General features: G+C 42.8%; 2 protein-coding genes across 2 annotated transcripts in view; one reads left to right on the top strand and one right to left on the bottom strand.

The window, feature by feature from the left end:
* The window catches only part of LOC309406576 (unconventional myosin-X-like), a gene marked incomplete at its 3' end in the record, with an annotated part of 56,876 nt that extends 55,311 nt beyond the window's left edge, over window positions 1-1,565 (top strand). The window contains exons 31-32 of the mRNA XM_082001841.1: window positions 697-888; window positions 1,452-1,565. Of these exons, the coding sequence (XP_081857967.1) occupies window positions 697-888; window positions 1,452-1,565 (306 nt within the window). The remainder of the gene's footprint in view (window positions 1-696; window positions 889-1,451) is intronic.
* Window positions 1,566-12,023: 10,458 nt separating this feature from the next.
* Window positions 12,024-13,624, bottom strand: part of LY75 (lymphocyte antigen 75) — a gene marked incomplete at its 3' end in the record, with an annotated part of 45,909 nt that continues 44,308 nt past the window's right edge. Inside the window, exons 34-35 of the mRNA XM_082001597.1 lie at window positions 13,211-13,378; window positions 12,024-12,208 (exon numbers count right to left, since the gene is read on the bottom strand). Coding sequence (XP_081857723.1) covers window positions 12,024-12,208; window positions 13,211-13,378 — 353 coding nt within the window. The remainder of the gene's footprint in view (window positions 12,209-13,210; window positions 13,379-13,624) is intronic.

Raw genomic sequence — 13,624 nt, forward strand, 5'->3', positions numbered from 1 at the left:
GAACTGGGTGCATTTTGCCTTAGTAAGCTTAGGGTAAGTCTGCAGTACCGCATACCCAGAGAGGTGTGATGCAGAGAGCACAGAGCAAGCAAGCTGGGAGACAGTGGACTCCCGCTTCATTAGAAGAGCAGTAGAATTTGGGAAATTGTTCGGGGCTTAAGAAGGTGGTGGCTAGTAGAAGCGAAAGTAAAATGAAGCTCTATCGTCCTTACCAGCAAAAGGTGCAATCCTGTTCTGTAGCAGTACAACAGAAAGGGTACTTTTGTACAAAAGGTACAAATACTTAGCAGAAAGGTGTAGCATCAGACAGGGTCACTTAGACCGCTGCGCTTAGTCTGCCAGAAGTTCCGTCAGTTTTGTTGCTGCCTGGATGAATTACCATGGGAAGTTGCTTGCAGTCACTGTCTTACCTGTAAAATAATAAGTGGGATATTGACTTCCTAAATCACTTCAAAATCTGATGAGAGCTGTTAAGTATTACAGTTCTTTATTACTCAACTTGCATTTGACTCATAGCTATGTTACTTCTAAATCTTTGCAGCAGGAGTGCCTACAAGATGCCTTCTGCAGGCATCCTGTTTTTTTCTATTGGGGTGAAGGGTTGAAGGAGCCAGAAATGGAGTGCTTTTCCTTGAATCAAAGACAGTTTGATCCTCCACTGCATTTATGCAAAATTTCATGTTTCTCTTCCTGCAGTGCAAGGAGGGTGGATTTCCAAATGATCTTTGGCTTGGAGTCAGCACAGAGAATGTGTCTGTCTACAAACGAGGGGATCCTAAACCACTAGAAACTTTCCAGTATGAGCACATTGTTTTCTTCGGAGCACCACAGCCTAACACCTTCAAAATTACAGTGGATGAGAGAGAAATGTTCTTTGAAACATCCCAGGTACACGAAAGCACAAGACTTGTTGTATATGCAGTTTTACTAGCACTTCAGTAAAGCTCTTAAGTTCCATGGACTAGACAAGTTTATATGCGAGAACTCTTGCTGAATGCACTGGACAGCCAAGGAAAAAGATGAAGGCAGCTTAAGCCTTAAATGCCATGGTACCTCTACAGGGAAAACAGAACAAAAAGGTTCTGGTTAGAAAGTGAAGGAGGGTGAATGGTCTTCTAGTGCAGTGGGAATTTCGAATTTTGGGTGCTCGTGAGCATGCTTGTTTTTTTCATTCCCTTACAGTATATGAATGGGGGAGTTAAACTAAAAAAAAAAAAGTTTTGGAGCATTAAAGTTGCTTTTCTTTGAGCTACAAGCTTTTTGAGTGTCACTACAACTGAGCACAAACTTGTCAACCATTTCTTTCCTTACTGTCATGTTCACATTTAGCGTTACGTGCAAAGTTTGTAGTGCCATAACTTTGGACAAGGCGAATCTTTTCCTGCAAAATATCTGGTATGCCTCAATGGAATAGGTTTTTAATGTGCTTATCCTCTGTTCTTGTGTTCTAGGTGGGCGAGATAATAAAGATCATGAAAGCATACATCAACATGATTGTGAAGAAACGCTGCAGTGTCAAGTCAGCCGCCAGCGTGGACAGTCATGCTAGCATCTGGACTAGGTGATATGAATGAACTGCCACGAGAGAGAGGCAGTTGTTTGATGATTGGTGTTTGCAACTTGCCAGCACAAGTGTAGCAAAGATGTTTTTTAAGAACTCAACTTGACTGACTACTGTATTTAAAAACTGAAGTGACAGCTGCAGTACCATAGGATTTGCACCTCTGCCCAAAGACATTAAACCGCAGCAACTGTTGTTAAATATGGCCCAAAACTTGTTTTCCCCCTTGCTTGTTTAACAAACAGTGTACCTTAAAGAAGCAACATCGGAAACATCCTGCTTCTCCTGCCTGTCCTCTCTGCTACTTTCACCATTACCTGTAATAGCGGCAGAAAAATTCACAAGAATCATTTCTGCACTACAGGAGGCAAACTTAAGCTTCCTTACGAATTTCCAACATGCAAACATCTGGGATCGCAGCATGCTCTACTAAAAGAATATTTGGTTTTTATTTATTTTGCAAGCAACTCTAAACTCGTAAGTCTCTGTGGGGGATAGAGTAATGATCTAATCTGGTCTTAAAAGAAAACGCCTTTGTATAATTGAAGCCAAGTGGTCCATCTAAGAGGTCAAACCCTATGAGAGCGAGCATTAAACAAACAAACCAAGCACCCCCTCTGAGGTGATTCTTTACCTTCCAGTAGAAGTTCACAGGTACACAACTGTAAAAAGTGGCACTTTAAGCTAAAATTCTAAGTACTCCAACATAGGAGAAAATCTTTGGGACTAGCACCACTGAAATAGATCAGGAGGCGAGATAGATTGATGTAGTTGCATTTCCAGAAGAGCTTAGGTGTAGGTGGAGGTCAGGGGGTTTCATGGTGAGCAGACTGCCTGCATTAAGTTTCTTCTTTCTCTATGTGGGATTTTAGGATGAGTGGGATCCTGGAACTTTAGTTTTGAGTGAGTGAGTGAGTGGACTGTTTCCTACTGAGTGAATAGGTGCCTAGGTAAATGGTTATAGGCAGGAATTTCACTTCACTTCCTCTGTACTACTGTAAACAGATGCCAAACCCTTCATCCATCTCCAGAGTCTAATTGGAACTGCTCCCATCACTGAATCTCCAAATCCTCTTCCAGTCTCTCTAGGTTTCTAGTCATAAGCAGAACTTGAAAACAATGCTGTTTTGCCAAAACAACTGCTTCTTGGAGGTTGTTATAGCTACTTGCAATATGAAGAAGCAGAATTTTTTTTTTCTTCTCAGTGGAAGATGACAGTCATCTTCACTCTCCTGACTTCAGAAACTCTATTTCATTGTTTTAAAACAATGCTCAATATCAGTCACATCATAAATTGGTTGCATTAGCAATCAAGAAGCCTGGTGGCTACCTGTTTTCTATGATGCTTGCCTAGTCTTGGGGTCCCGGAATGCAAAGACCTGTTCAGTTTCTTAAGGAAACTGAAGACCTGCATGTAATGTGGGCCTTGTTCCACATTTAAAATTGGACGTTTCCATTTCTGAAGAAGTGGCAGCTAAGGCCTGTTAGCTATGAAAGAGAAATGCCATTAAAAATAAAACTAGGAGTCAGTATGCAACAGGTTCCTTTGCAGTTCATCAAGTTGTGCCATGTCACTAATACTGTGTTGCAGAACACTCATTTTCAGGTTGGCAGTACAAGAAAAGCGACAGTGTACCTAATCCCTGCTTTTCTCTCCACCGCACTGCAGCATGTGCAAACACTCTGTCCACTTGCCACACAACCAGCCTAAGAGGCTAGCCACTACTGGGCAGCATACGTTCGATTGGAGTTTTGCCTTAAATGGCTTTACTGAAGGATCCTACAAGCATCCCCTTTTTGTCACAAAGAATAAAAAGATGAGCAGGTCACAAGTGAGAGAGAACAGGAATGCAGAGGCAACACTTCATATCGGTCCGTACACTGACTAGATCTCTTTCTTTATGTATCAGAATAGCCTTGATTGATTATCCCTGTCCTAACTCTGTACTATCTCTGTGTTCTGGCTCTTGGGTTGCTGCAGGCAGCTTGAACCCATTTGGGAATGTAACTCCCATAACTATTTGTTGTAATTTTGCTCATTTCTATTACAGAATTCCTTCTGCTGTCTTTTTTAATTTGTAACTGGCTTTACAAGATGAAAGTTTAATAAATTATTGGATTGCACAGGCTGTATTCACTCACAGACATTGTGTGCTCACTGTGCTTAAGGTGTTTACTCAGAGATCTAACAGAACTTGTAAGTGAAAAGTAGGCTTCAATGGTATGAGGAGACAAAAGCTCTTCCTCTCAGATGCAAATTTTGCATTTGTGGTGAATTAATAGACAGTAATTTGCCACTGCACTGGGGAAGGTTTGTTTCCAGGTTCTGCTGCTCTCGCTGGGGCTGGGTCACACCTTTGGTCAGTGGGAGATGTCCCAGACAAGTTCAAGGGACTGGTTCTGAGATGGCTACTGTGATGAAAGCAGAGCAAGGAATGAATCGTCTCCAACATACCAGTCTGCAGGATCAGCTCCATCCCTTCTCTTCAGCAACTCCAAAGTCACTAATAACAGAAAAATCGCTTCCAGCTCAAATATGCTGCCAGCTGCACTTCTCTTAGAGTAGTGTTCACCTAAGAGCATGTGTCACTAGAGCGGTAAATGTGGACTGGGAGCAGTTGAGCTGTCAGCAACGCAGACAGACTATCCTCCAGAAGACAAAAGTTCCCTCGGTACATACACAGGTACAGAAACCAAGCATTGATGCATAATCCGCATTAATATGCTTTCATCTATCCCTTGGTCAGATGCTCAGACAGCCTTGGGACCCTGGAGATAGATAGGTATATGCAGTTTCATCTCCAGCTGTTCACAGATTTTCAGTTTCTTCATCCTTACCACCTTTCCAGGTCTTTAGTTGAGGCTGGAACTGCCTCTGCTTACTTCAGCAGTTGCTTTTCTTTCTTCCTTTCTGCGTGCTTCCAAAAACATGCTGCCTCTGCCTCCTTTCTGCTTAGGAAGCCCGAACTCACACACAGGCAGCTACCGCTTGTCTGGGTGGAGAAGGGTATCAAAAGCAAACACAGGCTGCTTGGCCTACACGTCTCTCCCTCTTGTGATAAAACCCCTCTCTGTCACACCAGGGTCTGGCATGGCCTGTCTCCCCCACTCACCGCCTGCTCGGCTGCGACTAACAGAAGCTGAATTTTTCTCCTGGTGGCAAACAGAGAGGCCAACCCCAGTCACCATGGGTTAAAGCAGGAGCCATCTAGCCAGTCTCACCAGTTTGCAGCTCTTGAATTTCAGACTCTGCTTGCTTCATCTGATACATCACTACCATGACAACAAACATGCACCGCTGCATGTCCAGCACGACTATGACAACACCACGCACGAATTCATTTATGGCTCTGGTTGCAGTGAATAACCGCCCAAGGCGATGGCTGACTAACGGCATCCTCCCACTCCCTCTCCAATTCTGTTTTATCACCCTGTCAGGGTGCTGTGCAGTCCCTGCTGGCCTCCACCCCCCGCTTCTCTAATACCTAATTCAAGTTTGTATGTTCAAATGTTTCTTTTATATGAAATAGTTTCATGCCAATGGGTGCTAGAGTTAGTCTTTGGAACAGGGTACAATTTATAATTAGCACCTACACGGTAATCATAAAGTAGGTTATATGCAAAATCACAGCCCCTGGTAAGTTATATCACAAGCACATGTATCTAATTATTAAACCAGTTCGACTGTAAACGTCAACTGTTTATTTACACCTTGTTCTAAAACACACAGCCTTTCCATGTGTAGGCTGCATGTTGTATCATTACGCTGTGCATCGACTTCAAAAATGACATGCTCCCCTTGGGCATTTACGCAAATCCCTCGCACATGAATTCCAGCCCCCGCTGTAAAACAAACACAAGCTCCTAGACCCATGGATTGCAGATTCGCTAAGCGCTTGTCCACATTTTATACCAGGTATTCCTAACGCTACACTTGGATGTACGCTTCGGCCCCGTGCCACTGTCAACACAGAGGTGACTGACTGCTGAGAACGCGGCCACCAGTAAAATCCACTGATCTCTACCTGCCGTTTCAGTGCTGCCCTTCAAGCACGGCTGCATGCTGCACGGCCTTTGCAACCTCAGCGGGGCGGACGCCTCCTCACGGCGTACCTGAACTCCGCGCCGGTCTTTAGGTCTGGACACAACCAAGAGCAAAGGCATTACGTTGGGCGATTCCTGGTTCTTGCCAGACGTGCGGTACCCCCCGGGCAGCCCGGCCGGCCGCAGGGAGCCCAGCTCCATCGCCTGCTAACGCCGCGCCCCGGGACGCGTCTGTGGCCTCCCACAGCCCTCAGGCACTGCCCGGCCCCCCCCCCCGCCCCGGCACGGTGGTGCCTCAGGCCTTCCCCAAAATGCTGTGGTGGCTCAGGATCACCAATACAAACACATGCCCTTCCTGTAAAGGCAAACACCTGTAAATCCTGCGTGGCTCTTAATGAAATAGAGACAGCCTGTCAGCATAAACTCAAGTGGTTCTGTAACGGCTTAGGCATTGGGCACAGTTTTTGCAAGTCCAGCAATTAAAGCACACACGTTCATAGAAGCAACTTACCTGTCTTGCTTCTTTCTCCTGTTGCAGCGTGAGGCCGAGGGCGACGCAGCTGTCCCCAGTCGTGCCTTGTCAGGGTGTGCCCATGGGCAGAGCAGTATTTAAACCAGGAGCCTTCTCCTCCCAGCTCCCCTGGGAGGGCTGCGTTCTGGCGAGTTCTCCTCCCGGTGCAAAGCTGATGCAGAGGAAGGCCTGTGATGAAGCGCTCGGAAGCAAGGCTGGTCCTGCAAGGTGGGACTGGTGCGGGGTATAAAGACGCTGAACCTGCGTGGTGGTAGAAGCCCTGGCTGCAGAAGGAGGGGAGGTGTGGAGGGACTCCCCTGGGGCTGGAGGAGGCAAGCGCTGACTGTTGCCCTCTGCAAACTCCTCCTTGTTGCGCTGTGAGTGCTTGGGCCGGGGCGAGAGCTGCTCTCTCCCGGCTGCTGTAGGTTTATCGCTCGCAGGGGAGGGGGACGGACTCACCCCTGCTGGGGCCGTGGTGTCCTGGTGTCACGGGACCTTCCAGCTGCCCGCGCTGGCTGTTCTGGCCCTTTCCCAGCCCCTGTGCCGGTGCGGTGGGGCTGGTGGCCCCTTTCGGGATCATGGCTGCGCTGGGCCGGCTGCTGCCCGTGAGGAAGGGGTGCTTTCTGGTCTCCTTTTCCGGTGGCCTGCGCTGGTGTAAGGCTGCCTGGTCGGCTCTTGCGTCCGTGGCAGCGTGTTCATCTTTTGGTGGCTTAACCCGTCGGCGTGGCAAAGCTGGTGTGAGACAGAACAGGTACAAAGCAGAACGGCGGCCACAGGAGACAATACAAGATGGAAATGTCAGGATTTTGGGAAATTTCAGAAAATTCAGCCCTTTCTCCTCAAAGTAGCTCATGATCCAAGCCCTGGGCAAATGTGCCCTCGGATTATCCACACACACGTATAATTCGCACTCTCACTTGACACAAGATGCTCTTTAAATACCCAGATCGTGTTTATGAAAATAAAGACATTTCAGTGAAACAGAACGCAGCGCGGTTGCTAATGGGGATGACATTCAGTCATGCATGCTTGTGAAATCACCTCAACCAAGTAGTTTAAGTTTAATTTGAATATGCGTACGAGGCTTGCTAGTTGTAAAAGCAAGTATAAAGACCACATTTTTCTATAATTAACTGTTCTGTATCATCTGTTGAAGGGGAACTGTGACACGTGACATGTGAAAAGAGAAGTTTAATAGAAAGCAGGAGTAGGACGCTTACTATCCATATGAGTGTCCCGAGATACAGCATGCAGAAAGAGATCTTTGTTCTCATTTGTTCTAACAAAAAAGGTCACGTTAAGGGGCCAGCATAGTGAAGAACACACATTTTCCAATAATTATTTTGAAATTCCACTCTCTTGAAAGTCACTTTGGAGTAAATGATTCTCTTTATGCTGAAAAAGAGCAAAGCTAATAAACAACTGTTCTGTTTATAACTATAGTCCCTTCTGCATTGGCAAATAGAAATCCACAAGGACCTACAGGCTGTGCTGCATCGCTGTGTAATCACGGTAAAAACCTCATCCGGTATCCTTTTTTACCCCCCTTCCCCCTCAGTCTGTTAAAAATCTTAGTTACTAGTGGCAGATATTACGATAGAGTGCACAGGAGTTTTCACTGTGAAAGTGCCATAAAGGAGTAAAACCAAGGTAACAGCATTTTATACTGGCATTTATGCTGTGCACCATTTGCAAGTTAGTTTGCTCTCAACAGAGAATTACCTTTCCTAGTGCTTTGTCAACTCTCATCTTAAAACTCTTCAGAACTAAATGGGACAGGTCCATCCCAGTGACAACTGAATTTTTCTCTCCAGTAGCTAATCTCCTTTTTTTCCGAAGCTTAGTTTTGATATTGCTCATTGTTCTCACTTTAAAATTGTGCAGTCTGTTTAATTTGGTCAATAAGAACTTCATGTACTTCTTGACAACAGAATGAATTCAGCTAATGTTTATGAACCTGGGTGTTACATATCCCACTGTGCTCCATACACGCAGCAACAGCAGATGCATACAGGGTACAGGATTGTTAATTCTGAGTTTTAGCAACAAAAATTGTATTGTTTATTCTTTGTTTATTTGCAACCACACCAACAAACTATCACTGACAGGCCATGCAATTCACTTCCTCCTTTCAAAAATGTTTAGATGCGTAACATATGACCAGAGCAATAAGCTGATGGTGCATTTAGTTTAAAGGAAAAAAAATTATTAAGAAATACAACAAATGCACCGGGCCCAAACAGTGCTCATGCATAAGCACTTGTGGTTGATTTCTATGTCAATTAAGTTATTGATGCAGAAACTGTGTCAAAATAAAAACGCTGGCCGGTCTAGTGGCAGATGTGGACTAACCTTTCCGTGACACAGAGTTTTCAGAGACTGGACAAAATCCAGGAAGGGGAACCAAAACCACCGCTGCCCTCCTCGCCCTGGCAGGAGCTCATCCCACGGGAGCGAGCTCTGCCCTAACAAGAGGGAGGCCAACGAAACAGTCACACATCAACTTGTAAGTGTGCAAACACTTTTGTGCATTTACCTGGACAGTTTTTCTCTCAAGCTACCACAGTCCAGCAGACAGGCGGTGCTTCGAGAGGAAGGAGTTCCAGGATGTCTTCTCAACTTCATTGCTGTGACCTGGGAGAAGGACTTCATTTCTGTGCTGCTATTCTCTGCTCATCATCTTCAGTTTTTAATTAATGTTTTTGAAACAGATGACCTCATTCATCATCTTGCACAATAGGGTGTTTCTCCCAGCAAGCACAGCAAGGCCTTGCTGTAGCTAAAAATAACACTGCCCTTTGACCAGCAGTTGCAGATTTTGGAGGTCTGGAATTCAGATGCTGCTTAAAATGGACACATCTCATGCTTTAATTGCAAATGTTACATGGCTGAAAGTAATTTAACTTTGCCCATGTTTTATGAGGAGTTATGTTGGGAGCCCCCATAGACGGCTTTGGAGCTAAGGTGGGCCACAAGGTGCTAGTGAACTACACCTTGAGTGAATAAAAAAAAAAAAATAAAGGCAGAGAGTAATGTCCCCTTTCTGTGCAAACCCAGGAGCAGCTTGATAAAAGCGAGGTACAACTGCATTCCATGATAAGGTATGTTTTCAACTGCAAAAAGAAAAGTTACAGGCATTCTTTTTAAAAAAATCAAAGATTTTTATTGCCTCTAGTTTTCCTATTGTGGTAACACTTACTTATCTGATTTAATTGTGACCACAGCCCCTGTGCTATCTGCCTTTTTACCCAGTGATTAATGAGCTGTACCTGAGCTCTGATAACTGCTTCCACGGAAATAAAACCAGTGTAAGCAGTTTAGTGTTTTATTTGACTTTATTCTTTCAATAACAATACTGCTAAATAATCTTTCTGTGTATTTCAGATAAAGTGGGTTACTCACCTGCACTAAGGCAGTTGTGCTTACTGAAGAATTACCAGTGATTAGACAACTTGGCTATGATGAAACAAACATGAGAAATGGGGCCTTAAAAAAATTATTTACATCATTCATAAGGATAAAATATACATTTTTTTAATAAAAAGTATATATTCATGTGTGGAGAATTAGAACTTTACTACTAATTTCCTTTTGCCACTTGAGATCCACACCTAAAAATGCTCAAAGTATAAACACCTATAAAACTAGTACATCTCAAAACATGAGAATTTGTAAATAATTTTCCCCACTTACTGCTGTTGTTGGACAACAAACACCACTTTTAGTCCATTACATTAGGAGTCCTTTGGCAAAGCACTTAGGCGTATAAGCTAGACCAGAAGACGACAGGAACCAGGCTTTGCTACGTTTCAAACCCGTCTCATACTAGGGTAAGTTTAAAGTGGGTGAGGCTTATTTTCATTACATAGTAACTAGCAACATAACTACTTTTTCTACAAGTTACCTCAAGAAAGAAGAAAGAAAATGTTCAGAATTGTGCCCAAAGTACCAAATAAACAACAAAAGTGCTTATTTCTTTGATCAGCAAACTAACACAACGGTTCCTTTACTGTGCCCTTTCCGGCTGCTGTTTTAACAGGCTCTAAAGCAGTACCTACAAGTTCTCTATTTCTCAATACAAATGATAAACACTTGCTTATCAAAATAGTGCAAACAGAAACAAAGAAAAGTGCTGTCAACTTAGGTAAACTGCAGGGGGAAAAAAGGCAGTTGAACATCATGACCTCACACCATTGCTTCAGAGAAATCAGTAGTACTTTTCTCAGCACGTCAGACCAAGTGTATTCCTATTTATCATGCCATGCCACCATGACATGGGGAATGGATCTGGTCTTTTACATAGCCTCCTTCATAAAAGTAAATGTGCCTGTTCTTTGTATTGTGCATTAAAGTCTAAAGACTTTTTCAAAACATTAATTGATCAAATCATTAGAGTAATTAATACATACAGTTCTGTCTTCCCTTTTTCCCTTTATAGCTTTCTTTGGAGTGCATACAAAAGGCCACGGTGATACATCACATACAAAAATCAAGTTTTATGTAAAATACTCAAGTATTTTTAGTATTTATGTACACAAGTTTATTTACCATACATTCCTTCTCACTTTCCTTAGGTATATCTTTTTCTGGTTTCTTTATAGGTGAAATATGTCATCTGTACAAGTTAGGCATTTAACCCTAGCATAAATAAAGAGTATTAGGGGAAGTAAATGTCAGGAGGATCTCGTTACAGAACAAGGAACTCCAGTCCTTGGGTGTCACAGTGAAGCAGAAGATAAAATAGAGCAGGTCTTTTCTGTGTTTTGATCTACAAGACCATCACTCGCGTCTAATTTCAAAGTAGTTTAAAGACATAAGATCGAATGTGGTACGTCTTTCTCCAAATAAAAAAACCTGCACTTAGAGTAGTAATCTTACTTAATGCTTAGGTTCAGATACTGATTTTTGAAAAGAAACTGAACCATTTACTTAAAGAACAGTTATGTCACAGGACAAAACAGAACATTCATGCCTTTGCTTCTTTAGGGCTACAGCTTTTATTCGATCTTGAGTTCTGCTTGTGTTTGCAGTTAGCCCTTAACGGGTTTTTTTTTTTAGCCCGCTTACCACCTTCAGGGCTAAGAGTAGCGGATTTGCCAGCTTGCCACAGGCTCAGGCTTCAAATATGCTATGTTTATTTAATTTACTCCTAGATGGCATGGTTTTAATGCAGGGTATTCCCCATAACTCTCTCTTAAAAACGTACATTCTAAGGAAGATTCTTCTCTCACCATTATTAACATAAATTTTTTTGTGTGTCTGGGGGGGGCGGGGCAGAAATCACAGTATGATCTTCCTCCACTACAACAAGAAAATTTAAATTCTAGTTGGATGGGAATGAATACTTACTTGTCTGGTAACTCCCTTCTCCCCTGCTATATCAAAATTTGTAACTGCTTATTACAGAGGTTGCTACACAAAGACAGTTTGCCTCCTATTTAATGTCTTTGTGTTAGCTTCTACAGGGTAACCCAATCCTAGCAGCAGAACCCTTACAGCATATCAAAATGGTACATCATGTGGCATGAAGTTATTTATGGATAATTGCACAAAGTTACAAAATTCATGTAGCAATTTTAAGTGCATTTGTTAAGGTGATGTTGCATGAAGTACTGTTGGCATTAATTATTCTATTAAAACCTCTTCCCAGTAAAGAGAGAAAAATATCGTTAATCAAAAAAATCTTACAGAATTCTAGAAACCTTGCCACCTTAAATGGCTGAGGCCAAATGTAAATAATTACCATGGGCTTGAATAAAAATTGCACTTGTATAAAAGAACAAAATTTAGCCCACATTAATAACCTTCTTATTACTTTTCCAAAAAGAAGTAATAAAACATCAAGTAGTTCGTTCCTTGTGGCTTCACACAGTGAAGTTCATGCTAAATGGCCCAGAAGGAAGTTTCTCAATAGCTATCTTTTGTGAACACATCATCAGTTTCATCATCATTCATCCCTCTTTGATAGCGTACTGACGAGAAGGCACTCCAGTGAAGACGCTTCTTTTTATAGAGATACCACACTAATCCGACAATGAAGACCAAGATAATTAGCAAGGCAAATGCTACAGCCACCCCAGTATGATTAGAACCTGTAAAGGAACAAAACACAAACAGTTATTCTTTAAGAGTTTTAGTAAGAATATTTTGTCATGGGGCTGATGCTTAGGTAGCTATACACTAATAATGCATGCATTTAATTGAAGTTAAGGCAAACTGCTTCATCATATTAATAGTCTGCACTTCATCAAGTGGGAAGTTAGGTTCCCATATGAATCAGCATCTACCAGCTTATTTTGATCGTTCTATTGTTAATTTCCTAATCATATTTAGGTTGGAAGGGACCTCGGGAGGTCAAAAAACCTAGTTAATGCTGCACTCATGTCAAGGTTTGTATACTTCAGAAATCTAATGAGTTCCTTGGCTCTCTTGGAGTGGAAGGGAATTATGCTTCCCTTGGACTGAAAAGATCTTGTTGAGATCTTCCTTAGCAGCACGAAGTTAAATCTATTCCTGCATTTCCACTTCAGTGAAAATGTATACAAAATCAGAAAGATTCCACTGCTTCTCAGGGACTTGCTTGCCTAACGCTTCAGTAACTGCTTTCTTTCCCATACAGAGCAGAGTACAAGGAAATACCATGAGGCCTGAGTTTTTCTGGAGCTGCCAGGCATTGTTTTCAGAAGCCTCCTCAAGACCGAAAACACAATCTGCAGTACCTGCTTACTTGGTATCTCTTACAAGCAGGAGTCCTTCCTTTCCCACCTACAGACTCACCCATGAGAAATACCCTGCGGGAAGAAGCGGTAGCAACTACTCTATGCTCTCTTTTAAGTGGAAATTTCAGTTCTCTCCCTTACCCTTTAAGTGGATAGAGGGAGCCAAGAGAAGTATATTCCTAAAGAATTTGTCCCTGAATGCAATTTTATGGCAAAACAGCAACAGAAGTCTCTTGCTTAGGCAGAGATACTTGATAGGTTCTTTTCTGAATTGCATTTTCATTATTTCAACACAGACTTTTCCCATCGAAAAAAGAAAATCCTGACTATAGTCACTACAAAATTAAGTCTCTGCTAAAATCAGTGCTTCCGTACCTAATGGAGCTTTACAAACCACTCTGCTTTGACTACGACTGCAGTCAACTTTGGACCACGTGCCAGTTGTAGACAGGATAACACTGCATTTTTCATTGACTTCTGCAGTTTTATTTTCCCAGTTGACGTAATTAACTGATGAGCCATCAAGCCAGTTCAGGGACTGATCTGTTGGGGGAGGGGGTGGAAAATTGCTTAGTTTAGATCATCAAAACATGCTGTAATGCTACACAATGTCATTCGCAATATGTTGATTTCTTTACGTTGCTAAAAGAAACAGGGATGACTATCTTTCCCGTACAGTAAAAGCAATAAGTATGAACCATCACTTTTAGCCACACCTCTTTGCCAGATCTTTAGCATTTGATGCATTTGCAACTTAACCGTTAGGCACCGATGACACTGGGGGGGAAA

Source organism: Phaethon aethereus (assembly GCF_964289735.1).
Source record: "Phaethon aethereus genome assembly, chromosome: 6".
In the NCBI taxonomy this organism is placed as follows: Eukaryota; Metazoa; Chordata; class Aves; order Phaethontiformes; family Phaethontidae; genus Phaethon; species Phaethon aethereus.